The 18,838-nt window shown below is 43.3% G+C and overlaps 2 protein-coding genes across 4 annotated transcripts; one reads left to right on the top strand and one right to left on the bottom strand.

Moving 5' to 3' along the window:
* The first annotated feature begins 763 nt into the window (after positions 1-763).
* On the top strand, positions 764-1,772 carry LOC115739868 (thaumatin-like protein). The gene has a single exon (XM_030673161.2). It carries the CDS (start codon positions 800-802, stop codon positions 1,550-1,552), a length of 753 nt encoding a protein of 250 aa, XP_030529021.1. The 5' UTR covers positions 764-799; the 3' UTR covers positions 1,553-1,772.
* A 12,189-nt stretch (positions 1,773-13,961) lies between these two features.
* On the bottom strand, positions 13,962-17,348 carry LOC115739891 (hsp70 nucleotide exchange factor fes1-like). Of its 3 annotated transcripts, none has more exons than XM_030673186.2 (7): positions 17,221-17,348; positions 17,000-17,123; positions 16,744-16,886; positions 16,606-16,656; positions 15,285-15,506; positions 15,080-15,182; positions 13,962-14,879 (listed from the first exon to the last, which is right to left on the bottom strand). In XM_030673186.2, the coding sequence occupies exons 2-7, from the start codon at positions 17,083-17,085 to the stop codon at positions 14,318-14,320; spliced, it is 1,167 nt and encodes a 388-aa protein (XP_030529046.1). In that variant the 5' UTR covers positions 17,086-17,123; positions 17,221-17,348; the 3' UTR covers positions 13,962-14,317. The 3 variants fall into 3 exon arrangements, with proteins under 3 accessions (XP_030529046.1, XP_030529047.1, XP_030529045.1); XM_030673187.2 differs by having other exon boundaries at positions 17,224-17,348; XM_030673185.2 differs by having other exon boundaries at positions 17,000-17,322.
* Between the last annotated feature and the right edge of the window lie 1,490 nt (positions 17,349-18,838).

Raw genomic sequence — 18,838 nt, 5'->3', positions numbered from 1 at the left:
TCTCGGAAAATATTTTTAAAATCTTGAGTTCTCCGTGAAAAAAATGCATTGTTACAATTTTTTTATTAGTGCAAGTTTTGTTTGGTTCCAATTTTGCTTTTATCTTACGATTCATGATATCAAAGTAAACTTAATTTGAAATCAAAACAATTTGAAGAGCATATAACCAGTTTTTTAATGCAGCGACGATTTAAATTCTACTGTTTGCCATCAATTTTCTTACGATGTTAACCTAGCGGATACGTAGTTACATACTAGGGGGGGACGGGCGGTCGTTGGTCAATGGATAGCATAAGACTTTTATTTTTGTCAATTGAGGACTTTAAAGTTTTATAATTTCCTAATCGGGCCTTGAGCTCACCGTCGGTACAATTCAGGTGTCGAAAGTCCATCGTGGCTCGTACATGGAATATCCGGTCACATACCATGTATCGTTTCATACGCGCAAATTCCATCGATGGCAAGCGCATGATCTGAACGGGGCTTTTCCTTTTTTGATAAAACCGCAAGTTCTCAATCAACTAACGATCAAAATCAAAATCTTAAATAATGTCTATGCACTTTTCTAAGGCAAAAACATTGATGCAATCACCACATCATCGAATGTGGGGGACTAAATTGGAACCCGACGGTGAAAATACAGGGACCGAAAGCACAATTTGCCCATAATTTGGTCCTCACATAAAAAAAATCCTCTTCGATCCCTAGCCCTCTCAGGCATATATACACGACAACACTTCCTCACTCTCGCTGTCCCTTCCATAGCTCTTCTCTTCTTCCGCATTCTTACCGGCAAGCCATGCCGAGTTCATCTTTCTACATGCTCCTTCTCCTCTCCTGGCTGACTCTCTCATGCACTGTTACACTCTCGGACGTCGCGCACCAACTCATACTGGTGAACAACTGCAACCACACCATCTGGCCGGCGACTCTCGGCGGTGCCGGCCACGCGACCCCGCGAGACGGCGGCTTCCGCCTCGACTCCGGTGGAGAATCCGTGGTCGACCTCCCCGAGCTGTGGTCTGGCAGAATCTGGGCCCGGCAGGGGTGTGCCTTCGACGAGCACGGCAAGGGGGCCTGCAGCACGGGCGGCTGCGGTGGCGGGGTCCTCCGCTGCAGGGGCACGAGTGGTGAGCCGCCGGCAACAGTGGTGGAGATGACGCTGGGCACGACGTTGTCGCCGCTCCACTTCTACGACGTGAGCCTGGTGGACGGGTTCAACCTGCCGGTGTCGGCGAGGCCCGTGGGCGGGAGCGGAGGGTGCGGGGTGGCAGCGTGCGAGGCGGACTTGAACGTGCTGTGCCCGGGGACGCTGGAGGTGAGAAGGGAGGGGAGGGTGGTGGCGTGCAAGAGCGCGTGCTTGGCGATGGGATCGGCCAAGTATTGCTGCACCGGCAGGTTCGGGAGCCCGACGAAGTGTAAACCGACGTTGTTCGCGAATCTGTTCAAGGCCATGTGCCCCAAGGCGTATAGTTATGCGTTCGACGATGCTAAGAGCTTGAACAAGTGCAGGGCTTCGAGGTACGTCATCACTTTCTGTCCTCCACAGTGAAGTGAAGAAAGACGAAGATGAACATGAAGATGAAGATGACGATGACGATGACGATGACGACGAAGACGAAGACGCAATGTCCAGGCTTTTATTTACTTTTTCTCTCGTCTGTTTGAGCGATCTTTACTCTTTTTTCTTATGTTTTATGATTTTCGTACTTTATTTTGTGAAGATAAGTGAGTGGGTCACGTAGCAATACAAAGTTGGGAGAATTTCTGAACTTCTATTCGTCATTCAACCGATTACTTGAACATCTTCTTTGGCTTTCAATAACATGTCATCCCCGTCTCATCCACGTCGCACAGCCGCCATGTGCGGCCAAACTTGGCTAGTGCCAGTGCCGCCGCCGCTGCCGCTTGAGGATCACCACTGCGATTCCATCACCGTGAATCAGCAGACGTATCTCCAGCATAAGGTAGACCTCACATATACGGGCTAATGCATGTGACCTTAAATCCAAGATCGCGCCTTAGATCTGCGGTTGTGTAACCTTAGGTTCGAGGTTGCTGGACCTTCCATAGAAGATCCAACCATAAAATCCGAAGCAGTGAGACTTCAAAATGGACATGGCGACCTTCGTCGGCGGTGTGACGTCCTGGAATTTCAATGTCCATAGGAAAAATTATAATTCCAGCGTGGAAAGTGAAATTTGATCTTGAGGTTTTAGAAGCCGTCGATTGGTTGTTCCGAGATGTTGTCGAAAAAAATCAAGTTTGAATCGTCAAACTTTTACTCGTTTTACCGAGAATAGTCGCGCGAAAAATTTAATTTTGTCCGAACCCTAAATGCAAAAATATCATTTTTACCCTCGGTCATTTGAGTCAAGTGACTGTCCGATACCTATTTATTAAATTACCAAATTACCCGTGGAATTTATGCACTTGAGACAAGGGAATTAAGGAATTTGTGAAAAGTCATGTGGGCCCCAATTCTCACCCCTTTTCCATCGAAATTCCCCTCCCCAATTTGTGCAGCCACCCCACTTTAGTTAAGGTGACATCATTGCCCACCTCATCACCCCCTTCCCCAAGTTTTGACTTTTCTCCCCCCTTCCTGCCCAAGTTTCCCCCACCTCACGTTTTCCCCTTTCTCTTCTTCTTTTTTTCTAGTCTTCTTCTTTTCACTCCCCCTGACCCCCCTAACGACGCGGCCCCACCACAATCCCATCTCCTCCTTTTGCATCGTTTTCTCCCTCGTTCTTTCTCCTTCTTCTTGCGTTGTGACGAGACAGAAACCCCCTGCTGCACTGTTTCTCTTCTTCTTCTTCGCTTTGCTTCTTTGTTCCTCTTCTTTCTTTCTGTTTCGCTCGAACCAGCCCCCACCAACGACCACCACCGACGGTCTCACTGCCCAGCCGCCTCCGGCCTTCGCCGTTGCGACGCACCAACCTCCAGTCGTTGCCTCCGCCGCTCAGCGCCGCGCCAGCCTCCACCACAACGGCGTCGCGCCATCTTGGACTCGTGGGATCTCGGGACTGAGAGCCAACACGGCTCACGCCGCCGTGCTCTATCCTCGACCACTTTCACTCGACCTCGCCGCGTCCCGACGACGAACCACAGCCCACGTTCCCTCGGTTTTGTGACGCCGCGATCCCAACCTCCACTGTTCATCACTTCTATCGGCCACCCGAGACCCAAACAGTGTAGTCCCAAATCCGAAAATAACCGAGGACCTGAGAATGTGCTAGCTCCGACGCTTAAATCCGTGTCGCGGCGCTAACCTGAGGACCCAAATCACCCGAACCGAAATTCTGACCCGCAACCCCTAAACCCGAACCTTATCTTTGTCCAGCCACCGTATAGCTGCCCCGTTGCCACCGCGGTTCCGACCCAAGGTTGAGCCAACCCGAAGTCCCACGTGGACTCGATCCGATATGGGAGTTCGTAAGCCGATCCGAGAATCCGACTCGACATCAAACGCATGAGTTGTGAGTTAATCCCTAAACTCTGAATAGGGAATTAACTGCGTTTAAGGATAGATTTAATATTATTAACTGCTAATTAGATCATTTATTTGGGATCAGATAATTTAATTGCATGCGATCGAATTACTTGCGTGAAGCCGAGTCGCCTAAATATTTTGGTATTATTAATGGATATCTGGAATAGTTAATCGAGTCAGATTAATTAAATGTTATCGAGATAATTAATTACGTTAATTAATTATTATTGTACGATTATTATTATTATTGGGCGGTTATTATATTATTATTAGGTGATTGTATAATGACTGCTACTTGTCTGGATTGATGTGAGTGATCACCCTGTTTATGGTTGCAAAATCTTGTGGATGATTTGTATATCTATGTGACCACGTGTGGACTGCATTTTGAGCATAAAAATGGCCTCGAGCCAAGTTTTGAGCACGATTGCTTGTGAGTGCATTGAATTAAATGCAAAGATAAGAACTAACTTGATTGTCTCGTGTGCTTGTGTGGTCATATGATGAGATTATACCGTGCCGGCCGTACGGTTTCCTAGTAAGTTCGTGTCGTGCCGCTCGTACGGAATAACATGACTTATTAGACACTGGTTGCAGCTTGTGAAGGACCGAAGCCTCTACGGGGATTCCCGGTAGTTCCGTGTCGTGCCGGTCGTACGAATCTTACGGACTATCGGACGCCGTCGCCGGAAGTAAGGGACGAAGCCTGGTCATACCCGTAGACACCGCCGGTCGTAGTGTTAAACACCGCCGCTCGTAGTGTTATGCCACACCGGTCGTGTGCGCTGGGTCCGATGGTCACTAATAACCGGAACATGTGTGATACATTATGTATGAGATCGTGATGGGTGTTACGGTTGAGTACCTTTGTTTTATATGTTGTTGGTCATTAGGATATGAACTGTTCGCCGTGTGGCCCAAGGTGGGGTAAGTTTGCATGTGATTAAAGATTCACTATGTTATTGTACTTGGCCATGTGGTAGATATAGCGTAGCGTGAATCGCACACTATTGATCTGCTATCGATATTATCATGCATGTTTAGGCCGCCTTGAGCGAGTCAATGTCCTACTCGGACTTAGGCGTCGACTCACGGAGATTTTATATCTCACCCATTGTTGTTAACCATTTTTCGGGTATTAGCTGTGGGAAGCTAGAAGTAAGGATGGCTTCTTTTTTATTAGCATGGAGTAGTGTTAACCCCTAACCATGAACTGGTATTTTTGAGGATCGTAGAAAGTGGCCCCGAGGTAGGGCTTGTATGTACGTACTTCCCAGGATTAACAAGATAATTAAATAAAAATGATCGTTGTGTTGTTAATTGATGTGGTTGTTTGTTTGACATCCTACTTTTCTATTCATGTAGATTTTATATTTGTTTAGGGAAATTACACGTTCCGCGTGCGCTAATAAAAGATAAAAATAATGGGTCGATGACGTGCCCGGGACGTCGTCCTTTTTGACCCGAGGCGATTTGGTAGGGTTGTTGCGGGCCCGGGGATCGGGGCGTGACGGGCGGTCCGAGAAAGAGGGGTGGAGAGAACGGATTGTTTCATGTGCCCCATATGCTCAAAATCGGTTAGTTTCGGAAAAAATAAATGATTTGAAAAATAATCTTTTATATCACTCATAAAAATAAAAAAAATAAAAAAAAATAATCTTCATAAAATATTTAGACATAAATTATTATCAATAAAGAAAATATTTTTTATTCGCTATTTATTTCAATTAATATAAGCTATTATTTTTTTCAAAAAATACTCATTTTTTGTGAAAAGAATGGAGCCAAGATAAAATAATTTTTCAGCTCTAGTTTGCTATTAAAAAAGTGGCAATTGACATGTTAATTTTTTTTTTTTTCCCTTTGGACAATCGAAATTAAACTCAAACAGTGGCAACTTTCCAAATATGGGTCTTAGAGAAAGATGATTCGCTAAAAGACAAAACGACACGATATGTCAACGAACTTTGAACAGGCCAAGGCTCGCTTCGCCCGCGCAACCAGCAAAAATCAATGGATTTGAATGCAAACGAAGATGAGAGTATAGAAGGCGAGTCCGACAGCTTCAGGGAACGATACATGGGTTCCAATGCTAATGGAAACCTCAAAGAAGGATATTATGGTCACAAAAAACGCAAGGGTAATCGATTTCAATGCGGGTCGATTTTCATCTTGAAAATGAGAACTACTCATGAAAGGCTGGTTCCCCAAATTAGGAATCGAGAATCGCCCCCTTATTCCTTGACCTACCCAAGAACCGCATCACCCGTCTAGTTCTCAGTGGATCCATGAAACCGGCCATTGTAGCATTGTCGCGTCAAGCTGCAACTTGTAGCATCTCTTGGCTGCATGATGGAGTCACCCACAATAGTCTCTTGCAATCCTTTTATGGATAAATGTCAGATGCTTCAGCATCCAGGCCGAGAGAGGAATTAGGTTTTTCAGAGAGGGCATGAGGACTGAGGAAGGGGCATGAGAGGCTGAAAGCGTGGCAGTGGTACTCTATTTATTAATTTGTGATTTGAAACTTCAGACAGTGAAAAAATTACCAAAAAAATTCTTAATTTATTGTAATTATGTCAATTCAATCCTAAACTTCTTGCATTTATGAGAATTTAGTCCATACCACCGTCCTACGTGACAGAACCGACGCTGATGTGGACAAACTTCAATAAAATTTAAATATTTTCTTTTTTTCTTTTTCTGTTCTTTACTTTTTTTTTTCTTTTTTTTCACTATACTTAGGGCTGATGAGGGCTACAACGCCCTTGCTAAATCTGGCAAGGCAATGGGCCGTGAGGCCTTTGCCCTGTACCAGCAAGGGCATTCTAGCCCAAAGTGAGGGAAAAAAGAAGAAAAAATTGTAAGAAAATTCAAACTATTATTAAAATCTATCAACATCAGAGTTGGTCATGCCGCATACGATGGCCGACAACCATGTCGACGTTTTTCAGATAAAATTAACCCTAAATAATTTATTAGTAAAACATGAAAAGGTTTATGACTGAATTGGAAAAAAAAAAAAAAAGATAGAGCATTGAATCGACCATCATGAACTCCGTCTATTTCATGTCTTTCGGGAGGTACATGAGCATCGAGCATAGAGCCATGACCAAACAAGCCCAAACTGAGACTGTCGTTTGCATATTTCATCTTGTCGTTGGACGACTTGGACCATGTGGTTGATGCGGAGCGGCCGATAAAGATGTACAAGTGTTGATACCTAATTTTTAATCAATTTATTTTTAGAAAATTTGTAGAAAATCCATCAAAAGTAAAAAAAAAATTGCAAAATCAACTTTCGGAACCTTGGCCAAGTCTAAGAAACAATTTTTGAACAAAAATTATTTTTTCATATTTCTTGCATTTTTTAATATTTTTTGAAAATAGAAAAATACTTGAAAAATAGGGAAAAATAGCATTTGAGGCAGCAAAAATACACAAAAATAGTCAATATTTTTATTTTAATTCCCTTTTCATTTTGATCTCTTAAATTTTGAAAAATTGAATTCAGGGATGTGGGCTGCTTCATTGAACATAATTCCAAATTGAGTCGAAAAATACATTTTGAGTCATTTAAATTTCATTTTTTACTTTTTACAAGTTGTGACATTTGCCTCAAGTCCCTCGCATCCATTTTGGCCTAAAAATTTTAAAAAATTGCACAATTTGACTAAAAGGACCTAAATGCACAAATATTTTTCAATTTAGTCCATAGGTTTTAATTAAAATGCAATTAATCAAAATCTAGGAATCACCATGGCAAAGTAGAACCCTTACCCTATAGTTTTCAATCTTCTGAATCAATTGGTGGGGGTGGCTTGAACTGATTTGGTCATATAGGGTTTGAATTGCTTAGTTTACTTTTCCAGGTCAAATTAGAAATTTGGGGCTTTTCCATAATTCAGGCCATATTTTTCACAAAAGTCACGTTTTCTAGTAGTATTCGTGCCCCCAAGTCCAATTTTGTGATTTAATTGGAAAAATTCTCAAGTTTTGGGGTTCAATTTGATTATTTTTTTGACAAGTCGGGTATGCCGAGTAGAACTAGATCCGACCCAGCAACCCGGTCGAACTCCTTCTTCCCCAATTGGTTTCCCACGCAAGTTCTCCCATGGCAGGCCGAATTTGAGCAGCTAAATTCGACGATCATTCGTCAACAATTGGACAAGTTTTGGGGTGGGCATTCAAGGCCACACCAGTCCGATTTGATCGAGCCAAGTTTGATGACCTCAATTTGCCGGAGCTGGGATGGCGAGCTCATTTTGTGCGGCGGCCCTATCCGAGCAAATGCAGACCAAATTTGTGCTAAATCCACGCTAATTGTACACGCCGGAGAAACCAAACGGAGAGGCCATTTGTTCCTGTCGATGTCCGACCTTGGTGAGGCCATTTTCGCACGTGATTGCACGTGCAGGCCAAGGTCGGTGATCACCTCTCTGCACGCCAAAATTTTTCAAACCTGTTAAAAGCCATCCTACGCGTTTTTTTACGAAGGAGAGATCGCCATTCTGTTCCACGAAGCTCCACAGCTACTTAGAGAGAGAAAATGATGAGAGAGAAGCTCTACTAGGGCCTGAGATTCGCCATAGCCGAGAGCTTTCCCCTAGAGTTCCCAAGCTTCGCCAGACTTCCCCAGGCGAAATCGAAGCTTCTCTTCGTGTTTTCAAGCTTCTCCAAACCTCCAAGGAGCGATCGAACCTGGTTTTGCAGCTCAACTGGCACGAAAAAGGTAAACTCCTCCTTCGAACTTAGGCTCGGCCTCTCATGGCATCTCTCAATTCCGAGTGTCTCTTTGCGATTTATTCCAAATGAACCTTAGGAAGTTTCTGAACCTAGCCTACTTGTTTGATTGCATTGATTATGCATAAACCGCCATGGCCGACCTTAGAACCTTGTCGAACCTGCTCTGAGTTCGCACACACAAACCAATGGTTGCGAAGCTGATCAGAGACTTAGTTAAGTCCTTCTGAACTCCATTGATGCTATTTGAATGTTAGGTTCAGTTCAATTTGCTCTAGATCACATGTTTGGAACCTCCATGGCTAGCTCTGTGCGAGCTTCAAATATGTTGTTTCTACCTTTAGATCTTGCTAGATTTTGGATATGTTGTAATGGAGATCGAAATGACTCGATCGGCGCAAGTTTCAAGTCAATCGGTGAAGATCTCACCGTTGATCGTCGCCAAGAATCTCTCGGCCGTTTGTCGGTCATCTTCAACCTCGCAACGCTAACCAGTCAACATTCAATGACTCGGTCAATGTCAAGGTGGCACTGATGTGGCGCCACATGGCTTGACACTTGGCAGCCACGTTTGCCGAGCAGTTATTCACAATTTTTTTCATAAATACAAATAAAACCCAGATTGAACGGTTGGCATTAGGCCACGTGTCGCGATGTGGGAAGTTTTCGGAATTAAAAATGATTTTTCGGATTATAAAATGATTTTCAGAAATAAAAAATAAAATTTTGATCAGACGGTTGAGAATTAATCTCGTCATGCCATCCTAGCCGTAGAATCTAATATGCAGATCAAATGGTTGAGAGTTAGTCTCCCCATTTGATCTCGGCCGTCCATTTTAGTATGTTGATTGAATGGTCTAGGATTTAGTCTCCATTCGATCCTGACCATAGATCTTAGTAATTAGATCCGAGGGCGGTGGCTTAGCTACGTGGGCAAATCTGGACTGTAGGATCAATAATTGGATTAGAAAATTCTCGAAAAATAGATTAAAAAAATCAGAAAAATAGAAAATAAAAAAAAATCCAAAAATAGTATCGTTTTAGACCGGCTAGGGACGCTTTTGGTATGGGTCGGGCATTCGTTTTGCATGGGTTAGGTCCACCCGATCCGAAAAATTAATAAAAAATAAAAAAAGGAAAATCAATAAAAAAATTTCATAAAAATTCATAAAAAATTTTCCAAAAATCACAAAAAAATGGAAAATTGCCACATTCAACTGGCCCAACCCAATTTTGTTGGTTTTTGGTTCTTAAGCCTTCGAAAATGACCATTTTGCCCCTCTAGACACTTCGTCCAAAATTTTTCCCGAATCACCCGAGAACTTAAATGGACTATTCTCTAAACCTTTAGGGCTATACTAGGTATGATATGTGATCAATTGATTGATAATTTGATGCGTTTTATTAGCACGTTATTGATTCCTTTATCTGCGCACTTCCATTTACGGATTGTGAATGATAGGTTAGAAAATTCTCATCTATGTGTTACTTTTTAGATCGTTAGAATTTACCTTACCTTCTGACATATTTTGCATGATTCTTAGTTTAGAAAATCACTCAACTTAGGTACCGAAAAGGCAACGATGACAATCTCAACATAACCAAGTCCACAAACCATTTTCTCTAGTTTTCGTAGAATCGAACGGATTCTCCCGACCACTCGATAGGGTTTCCGATCATTTCTCCAAAAAATTATTGGTGGCAACTCCGTTGGCATGCACACTATTCACATGTCACGACCATGGGTCCGATCCCTCACTGCAAAGGCAGTCAACCCTCGTTTTTTCTAAATAACTTCTCATCGCGATTTGGGTAATAGGCCTTGGGAGGGGCCCGCGTCCGAAATCCATCCATTACGAGTTGGACGACGACGACTCATTAGCCCTCTTAAACCCTCGCACCCACGCATGAGGGGGTCGCGACAACAAGAAACTGAAGTATTGAGAGTATTTGCGGCATTAGTTTTGACGATGAACCTGGGAGTGAAGGCACGCATTGAAAAGGCATAAGTTGATACTTGAACCGACACTGCTTTTCCTGAATCCTAAAATGTTCTTGTCAATGCGAGTAAGAAAAGAAACCTCTACGGTGTTCAAACTCAATGAGCACTTACTCATCAAAGCTAGCGACTGCAGTTGGCAGCAAACTCAATAGACAGAGCTCCAGCACAAGACCGAAAGTTTGAAGGCAGTGCACCAACTTCAGGGACTAACGAGCACCGGTGAGCAGAGATGCGTTCACATTCTGATGAACAATTCACATAAGGAGACGAAACACTTATCTATGGGTCCTCAATGCCGGTGCCGAACGTGCAAGAAATGGCGAGGAGAGACCCACTTCATGTCCCGGAGAGATATAACAGAACAGACGATGACCGGCTGGTGATCGAAGCGAAGAATGACCTTTTTGTCCGAGGTGCCAGTCATCGTTCTGTCATTGCTCTTAAGCGCAGGATAAGCAGGAAATAGAGAAACTTGATCAGACTTGCCGAGACTCGGGATTTTTCCATAGAATAATTCAAATTGAAACAATCTAACCACTTCAGAATCTACTAAGCATTCTATCACTCAACTTATTTTATGTGCTGAAGTCGTGTACAAGCAAACGTAGTGAGCGATACTCCAAAATAAATTTTCCCCATTCAATCTCCTAATTGCAGGTAGTGAATCACGAGGTGCCTAGCGAACTGAGGCAAGCAATGAAGAAAATGCACTGCGGAGTTTTTCGACCTACCACTGGAAGAGAAGAACAAATTCGCGATGGCTCCAAATGACATACAAGGTTATGGGCATGCATTTGTGGTTTTGAAGAGCAGAAGCTGGACTGGTCAGATCTTCTTTTTTTTTTTTTTTTTTGGTAAAGGTAAATATGTATATAACTTTCCACAGCGCTAATTACAAAGAGAATGCCGCACACAAAAACCTCGTACCCCAAATGACACAAGGAAGTGTCATAGCGGGTGCAAAGGTGTACCGGCTGAACAAAATACAAAAACAGCAAGCATAAATAGGCTAAAAGGCCAAAACAGTGGCCAAAGTGTCGCTAGATCCGAGCGGGCAGAATGTAAAAGACACCAACCCAATAAAGGAACCCAGTCGGCTAAGCTTGCATCAAACAGCAATAAAACCGAAAGAACATCAGTTAGGGCAAGGTAGAGTCTTCAAAAATCGTGGGCGAGATATCCCAATTCCTCTGTATTCGTCTATTCCGAGGGATGTCTTCAACCCGAGCAAAGGTAAGTCCTTTGTCTCTAACGACCTTTGTCAAGTGCTTAAGGATGGCCGGCACGAACAATGGCTTATTCTTGAAACAAATATGATTTCTCTCTGTCCGGATAATATGGCAAAGGGCCCCAAGAGAAAACCTGGTCATTCGATGAACAAAAGAAGTGCCTCCAATGTTCTGCATAGCCCACCGAATTGTCTCCTGCCACGAGCAATTTTGCCAAGAAAGATTACATTTGGAGGCCCAAGATAATGCAAGTGATCCCGTGATAGGGCACCCGAAGAATAGATGGTCAACGTAGTCGGGTCTATCATGACAAAAGGCACATGTTCCAGCAGCAATTACGTGATAATGTAGCAGCAGAGTCCGAGTAGGTAGACGGTTAAGCGTAGAGAGCCACAGTAGAAATGCATGTCTCGGTACTATGTGTCGGTCCCAGACAAAGGTGTGCCAATGTACCATCTGGCCTTTTCTTCTGATCAACTCCCAAGCAGAGGCCATCGAAAATCTACCCAAAGAGTGGCCCCGCCACAAGCACCGATCAGGCTTAGTCGGATCAAGTAATGGGACTGCATTATGCCATGAGTTAAACGTGTGTAGCATTCCAGAGTCTTGCCAAGCTTGAGAGAGGAAGTCCTTAACCGATGCATTCCTAGGAATGCCAGATTCATAGATCTCCCTGTTTGAGAAGATTTGATATAATGATCCTTTTTCATGCCAAAAGTCGAACCAAAAGGAGACAGAGATTCCATCCCCAATACGCCACCTGAAATTTTGGAAGTGTTCCATTCTCAAATCTAGGATCTTCTTCCAAGTCCAGGAGCAAACAGTAGGTTTCGAAGCAATCTAGAAGGCTCAAGTTCTGGCCAGATCTTCTTATTCTCTGCATTTACCCGAAACGCATTAGAAGGCTCAAGTTCTGGCCAACCACACCCGATTAATTCAAGAATGTTCTACATAAACTAGATCAGTCAACACTGACAAGTGTGCTGATTGCAGAGAAATTACCGGAACCTATTCAGATGAGATTCGAGAATTGGCGAAGAAGCTCCTGGGGTGCCTTTCAACGATCATTGGGATTGAAAAGGATGAATTGATGCATCTGCACGGAGAGTTGGCTCAAGATCTGCAGATGAAGTACCATCCAGCCTGCAGTAGGCCGGATCAATTGCCGGGTCCAAAAGAAAAATCTTGTTTTACAACTTTCTATTTCACTTTCTCTCAGAAGAAGTCCTTCCTTCTTTGAAATTTTTGAGAGAACGGAGGGACTGGTCAATCTGTTTTGACAGCCCTAGTGCACTTAATTAATACCGACATCCTAAGCTTCGATTTTGATAGGTCAAAGGCTGACCAGTCTACTCGCTTCTGCTTCCAGCAACCCTGCCCCTAACAAATCACAGAAATGCAGATGACAGAATGCCAAAAGTGGTGATAGAGTCAATGAAGAGATGTGCAACCGATTTCTTCGAATTGCCGCTGCAAGAGAGGAACAGAGAGGAACGAGTTCTCAATGGCTTCCTTGGGAAGCCTTCCGATGACAAACAAGGCCGTAGACATTCTCATGTGATCTCTGCAGCCAACCGAAGCAGATCGAGATGAAATTCAGTCCAACCGCATCGCAAGATTTCATGTAAACTCCTACACAAACAGTGTTATGACTTATGAAAGAGCCATTATAAGCTATGGTGAACTAGTCGTGCAACAGATAGAAATCATCGAGTCATATTCAACCGAAGAGTGGCAGACAAGCTTCTAGACTTGGTTTTCATTTGATCATGGGAATCAACAAGTATTAGGAGTGACTTTAACATTCTGTCTACACTCGCGCAAGGGGATGATGTCGATGACCTCCAGATCCAGCACAACAACCAAGAGGTGGGTGCCCGTGAAACTGATCCCAGATGCTCTCGTCATGAACAAATGTCCTCGAGGCACATGTATGTGGAAAACCCAGCATTTGATGATGAAGGTTGGACAGTCCGGGACAGTCGATAAACGTGAGCAGACGCCTTATGTGTTCAGCAAATTTGGACAAATGGCAAGCCGGGAAACGTGGAGCATCGAGCAATGGCGACCCAATATAAACCAAGAGCATCTCTTGCTTGAGCCGTTCGACGGTCGATGGAAAGAGGCCGGTTAATGTGTACAAGGGCGTGAAACCTCCAATAGGAAGCAGGAGCGAAAGGCACGCACTGAGATGGCAACAAATAATGACCCAACTTTACCAATAACGTCTTCCTAATCAGGGTTGCTGATTCTCAAGCCAGCCTAGTCCTGTTACGTTGTTTGCGTCAGGTTGAATGTTGTACGAAAACCTTGAAGCAATGCTCAAACAATTCATGTCACTCAGGTAAATCCTTCTACATGGTAATTTTTTGAGATACGTGGGAGGACTCAGAGCCCCTGCACTAGATGAAGGGTTCAATGTATATCGCTATCGAAACGAGAATGAATGGTCACGAGTGCCCCGAGAACAACAGAGGCACTTCAGGCGAGGAGCTGAACTGTTAAAAACTGACGATTGGACATTCTCAAAACCAGTCGAACTGAAAGATATGCCCCTGATCCCTTGGCAGACGGGATAAAAACAAGGCCATATGACTCTAGACTGGAGAAAAACATGAATACAGAAGCATTATTTGATATGTGCTCGGCTGCCTATGAACACTATGGAGATTATGGAGGGAACAGAAACCAAAACAAGTCGGCCCTATAAGTTATAACGTGGATGGGAACATTGTTCAGGACCCATAAGAACAACTTTCTACCTCTACAAACATACAAAACACATTCTTTCTATTCCCAACAGATTTAAAAGCACCTCCATGAGAAGCCAGAGAATAACTTAGCTGACTCCTACGGATTCCTTCGAGCATCAGCATTTTCTTCTCTCGGAGCTGCATCAGGAGGAGGGCCAGGTCCTAATAGCAGTGGGGGTTTACTCTTCTGAGCATCAGACCCTTTATTAGCATCAGCTGCAGCCCACGCTCTCAGAGGTGGTTCAAAGTGGCGACTGGCAACATCGGGCGGAAGCATCGGCGCATCCTCTCCAGGGAGAACAAGGAGCCCCTTTTCGCGTAGAGATGAAGGTTCATTATAGCAGGCATTCCAGATAGAGTCCACCAGTTGCCTCTCCTCTCTAGCAGCTCCTAGATCATCAGGCGACATCAGGTTGATGCCATTGATACGTTCTTGGAGCAACTGTTTTAGCTTCTCATCGTCTTCAGCTAGTCTGCTGCCGGTCCCATCCTCCTTGTCTTGTGCAAGCTCGAGCAGGCCCCGAAGAGTGGCTTCTCGTACCTCTGCATCGTCACTGGCTGCAAGATGCATCATGATGCGCGGAAATCCTAGCTCATTCACAACATTGCAATCAGAGCTATTCTCATGCAGAAGGTAATGGATCAGGTTCAGTGCTTTCCTGAAGGAAAATAAACAAGGTTTCATGAGTCTTGAGAGTCTTCAACTAATTTAAAGTAGACCCTGAACCAAAGCTACTTAGTGCCCTGCCCCTGGAATCATAAGAGAGCACTTACTTGCAGGTTAAGAAAGAGGTAATATTACACACACGGTAATACCACTTGCTTCCTCATCCTGCCAGTAAGTGGTAAATGGTCTTACCTTTGAAATCTCACATTGTCTGAACTCAAAGCATCTTTCAATGCTGCATAACCATTTGCTAGACGAAAAGCAGTGATTCCAGGCTTATTGTGACGAATCAGAGCTGCATCAAGAAGCAAATTAACAAGACAACTAAGATTTTTGCACTGAAAAACCACTTGTGATACATCTTGCAATAAAATGTATACATATAAGAGTCACTCACAGGATATAGCACCAAGTGCTTTGGTACGGACTGTCACATCAGGATCTGAAGTAAAATTAGAAAGCAGATATTCTAAGCCATTTGCTTCCATGACTAGTTGTTGACTCCTAGGATTGTTCTGAACTATGGTTGTGACAACATCTGCAGCCTTTGCTCGAATATTCGCATGTGAGTTCTTCAAGTAATTGAGAAGAGGAAGTAAACCGCCAATGGAGTGGAGATCTGCAGCATATACAAATAAATGCGCATGACAATGCTGAGAAAATTCAGAATGCCATCTTCATTATCTCTCGCAAGAAAAACGAGTAAAACCAAACAAGGGACACGAAAAAAAAAAAAAAAAAAAAAGCAATAGAGCACGAAGACCAACAGAACAGAACATAAAAGCTATAAAGCAGAGACATCACCAACAGAATAGGTTAATGAAGTAATAAACTAGTACTGAAGAAGAAAGTTAAATGCAAGAGGAGAAAAAGACGGGCAAAACATGAAAAGGAAACCAAAACTAGATGGAAAGGTAAGTGCAAATGTCCATATACATGTGTACTATCACCACTCTCAACCAGTCAAATAGGATATTCATCATAAATTTTAAGAGACCCTGTGAACAAGAGAAGCCATCCCCCAAGGAGATTTTGAGCTAAGCACAGTAAGTGGAATTGGTTCATTCGATTCAAAATTCTAAGAAGTGAGGCAACGAGCTTAACACATAACACGCCAAGAATACTGAAGGGTGGATGGATGTGGTTATTGAAACAAAAGCATAACGACATAATCATCCTTTAAAACCAACAGCAGATTTCAGATAATTCCCATCTGGTCCAAACACTTGGGGATCAATAATTTGTATAAGAACATGGAACCTGGGAAGTAAAAATCGGGTAGCAAGCCAAGGCCCTGGATGATAAGACCTTTCATATGTCATGATCAGTCCAGATTGGAAGCAACCAACCAATAAGGCTTTAAGACAAAAAGGCTTGTGAAATACACAGTCAACGATAATGTAAATGTTCTAAAAGAATCAGGTTCCAAAAAGTATGTGCAACTGTTTCTGTTATTCTAACAATGCATCGCAGTCTACTAAGGCCATACAAGTTGGAAACTTTCTTCCCCACATTAACGCATTTATAGCTTCATGAAGCCTGAATTATCTTCTCTCTCACTTTAACAGAACCAGCAGTGTCAAGAACAACCAAAATCTGTGCGAATCTCAGTGCCCCAAATCTTTTCTACAGGCTCAGACAAAGGTAAAAACACACACACACACACACGCCAAACCACTTATTCAACTGAAGACCAAGAAACAGAAAACAAAATCTACCGTTGGCCATGTCGATAGACTCGACGTGCTCCTGCAGCTCATCCAACATATCTGCCAGAGGAAAACAGAAGTGAGCCACAGCAAAGGATCAACGCAACTTCACGAGCAACAGAGATCACAAAGCTCCACGGGCATTACCTTCAATATCACCAGCTGTAACACCTTGAGACTCCAACACCTGCTCCGGAGTCTGCATAACCAGCGTAATCTCCTTCATCCGCTTGATCACATCCACGGTCTGGGCCTGCATGGCCTCCATGAACCACTTCCGGTCCTCCTCGCTGCCAGAAAGGGGGGGGAAAACACAAAGCACCAAAATCAACACACAGCGCCAAGACGGAACGCAAAACAGAGCCAGCCCAAAATGGGGCACGGTCGAGATCTATTCGAACACCTCAAGTCGCGGGTGGCGTGAGTCCCGTCGGAGTGAGCGACGCTCCATTTGAAGAGACCTTCCCAGTTCGGTCCGCCGCCGGACATTGCGGATAGGTGCTCCGAGAATCGAGGTTCCAGAAACCCTAGGAATCGAAGTCGCGGTGGCGATGGGCGGGGCGAGAAGAGAAAACGAGATTGGAAATGAGGGTCGAGCGGAAGGGAATGGAGGGAAATAAATACGAATCTTCTCGGGATTAGGCGGTGGAACTTCGTTCGAGAGATTTCTCCACGCTTCCGGAACTGAAGGTGTTTCCCCGTCTTTGCTCAGCTCTCTCTCTCTCTCTCGAAGTTTCCGAAAACGAAATAACGTTGTCAAGAAACGAAATAACGTTGGCAAGAAATTATTGATTTTTTTTTTTTAATGCGGTTTTACTTTTAAGAAAAGATTTCAAATGAATGCATGAAGTGTTCTGATTTCCTCAAATAAGAATTTGAAGTGAATCTTATTTTAAAGAAGAACCTGAAATGCACTCTTTATTTCAAAGAAGGACATGTACGAAGGATATTTTCGTCTTTTAACGTTCTAAATATTTTTCCTTTTTTTTTTCTTTTTCCTTTTTTCCTTTTTCCTTTTTCTTTCCCTTCCCCGGCCATCGCCGACCTCGAGCAAGGGCTACCCTCGCCTCTGCCGGACGGGGGTCACCCAACACCGGCCTTGCCGGCCCGGGCGAGGTTTGCCTAAGAGTAATTCAAGAAAAAAAAGGAAGAAGAAGAAACATTGGAACTTTTTGAGTTGTGGAGCGTTGATTAGCTCATGGAAGTGAGGGCTCGAAGAAGATGAAGAACTCCGGTGTTGCAAAGGAAGTGCAGAGCCGGTTCATTCGCGCTTTGGACCCCAGCGATGAGGGACTGGATCTTATGTCACTTTGGGATGTCGCAATGACATTTTGGGATGTAGCACAACCCAAGAAGGGCGACCCTCCCTTGTGTGGGCAGCCTTTGCCTAAGACCGGTGTTGGCTGGGGAAGAGGAAAGAAAAAGGAAAAATAAAAATAAAGAGGGAAAAAGAAAAGAAAAAAATGAAAGAAAGGGGAAAAAAAGAAGAAGAAAAGGAAAAAAAAAACATTTAAAACGGTAAAAAGGTGAAAACGCCATTCGATCGGACCATTTTTTGAAACAAAAGAGAGCATTTTAGGCCCTTCTTTGGAATAATGTATACTTCATACCCTTATTTGAGAAAATCATAGAACTTCATGTGCTCGGTTGAAATATTGTCTACTTTTAATTTATCTAACAAAAGTTTTAATGTCATGATGTTACTCTTATTTATTCAAACACTAGGACACATGCTATATGACTTTGGAAAATTATGTCATTAACATCATTTGTGCAAGAACTTGTTGAGTTTATGCAAATTGAAATCGAAATAAGCTTGATTGTGAAACTCAAATTTCTTTATCGAATTTCATAGAGCAAATGATGATGATGATGATGATGATGGTGCTACAAATAAAATAGAAGCAAATCTTTGTGTTTAGCACATCAAAGTAGTGATATGAGCACTGAAAGGTGAAATCAACACGAAGATCATGTCAATAGCAATGAGACGAAATAGGAGCTGACACCGAAGATGTTTCAAATGGTGACAATTTTTGAATTTCAATGAAAGCTATTTGCAAGAACTATCATGATAATAGGGAGAGGAAAACAAATGGATGAAGAGCACAAAAAAAATTTTTAAAAAAATCATATCAAATAAGCAGCATGTCAAGGAAGAGAAAAGATCGGGTATGGGTGAATCTTGATACACTTGAATTGATTTTGGCACAAATCTTGATTATCATTCTGAGAATGAAAG

This window comes from Rhodamnia argentea, chromosome 10 (genome assembly GCF_020921035.1).
Source record: "Rhodamnia argentea isolate NSW1041297 chromosome 10, ASM2092103v1, whole genome shotgun sequence".
In the NCBI taxonomy this organism is placed as follows: domain Eukaryota; kingdom Viridiplantae; phylum Streptophyta; class Magnoliopsida; order Myrtales; family Myrtaceae; genus Rhodamnia; species Rhodamnia argentea.
The sequence above is the reverse complement of the archived record's forward strand: the minus strand, read 5'-3'. Positions and strand labels throughout refer to the sequence as shown.

Excerpts from the sequence above, each read along its gene's own strand:
- LOC115739891 (XM_030673186.2), bottom strand. The coding sequence starts at position 17,085 with ATGTCCGGCGGCGGACCGAACTGGGAAGGTCTCTTCAAATGGAGCGTC. Across the intron at positions 16,887-16,999 it reads CACGCCACCCGCGACTTGAG|CGAGGAGGACCGGAAGTGGT; the intron begins GTGTTCGAATAG and ends CCTTTCTGGCAG. Across the intron at positions 14,880-15,079 it reads GACAATGTGAGATTTCAAAG|GAAAGCACTGAACCTGATCC; the intron begins GTAAGACCATTT and ends ATTTTCCTTCAG.
- LOC115739868 (XM_030673161.2), top strand. The coding sequence starts at position 800 with ATGCCGAGTTCATCTTTCTACATGCTCCTTCTCCTCTCCTGGCTGACT.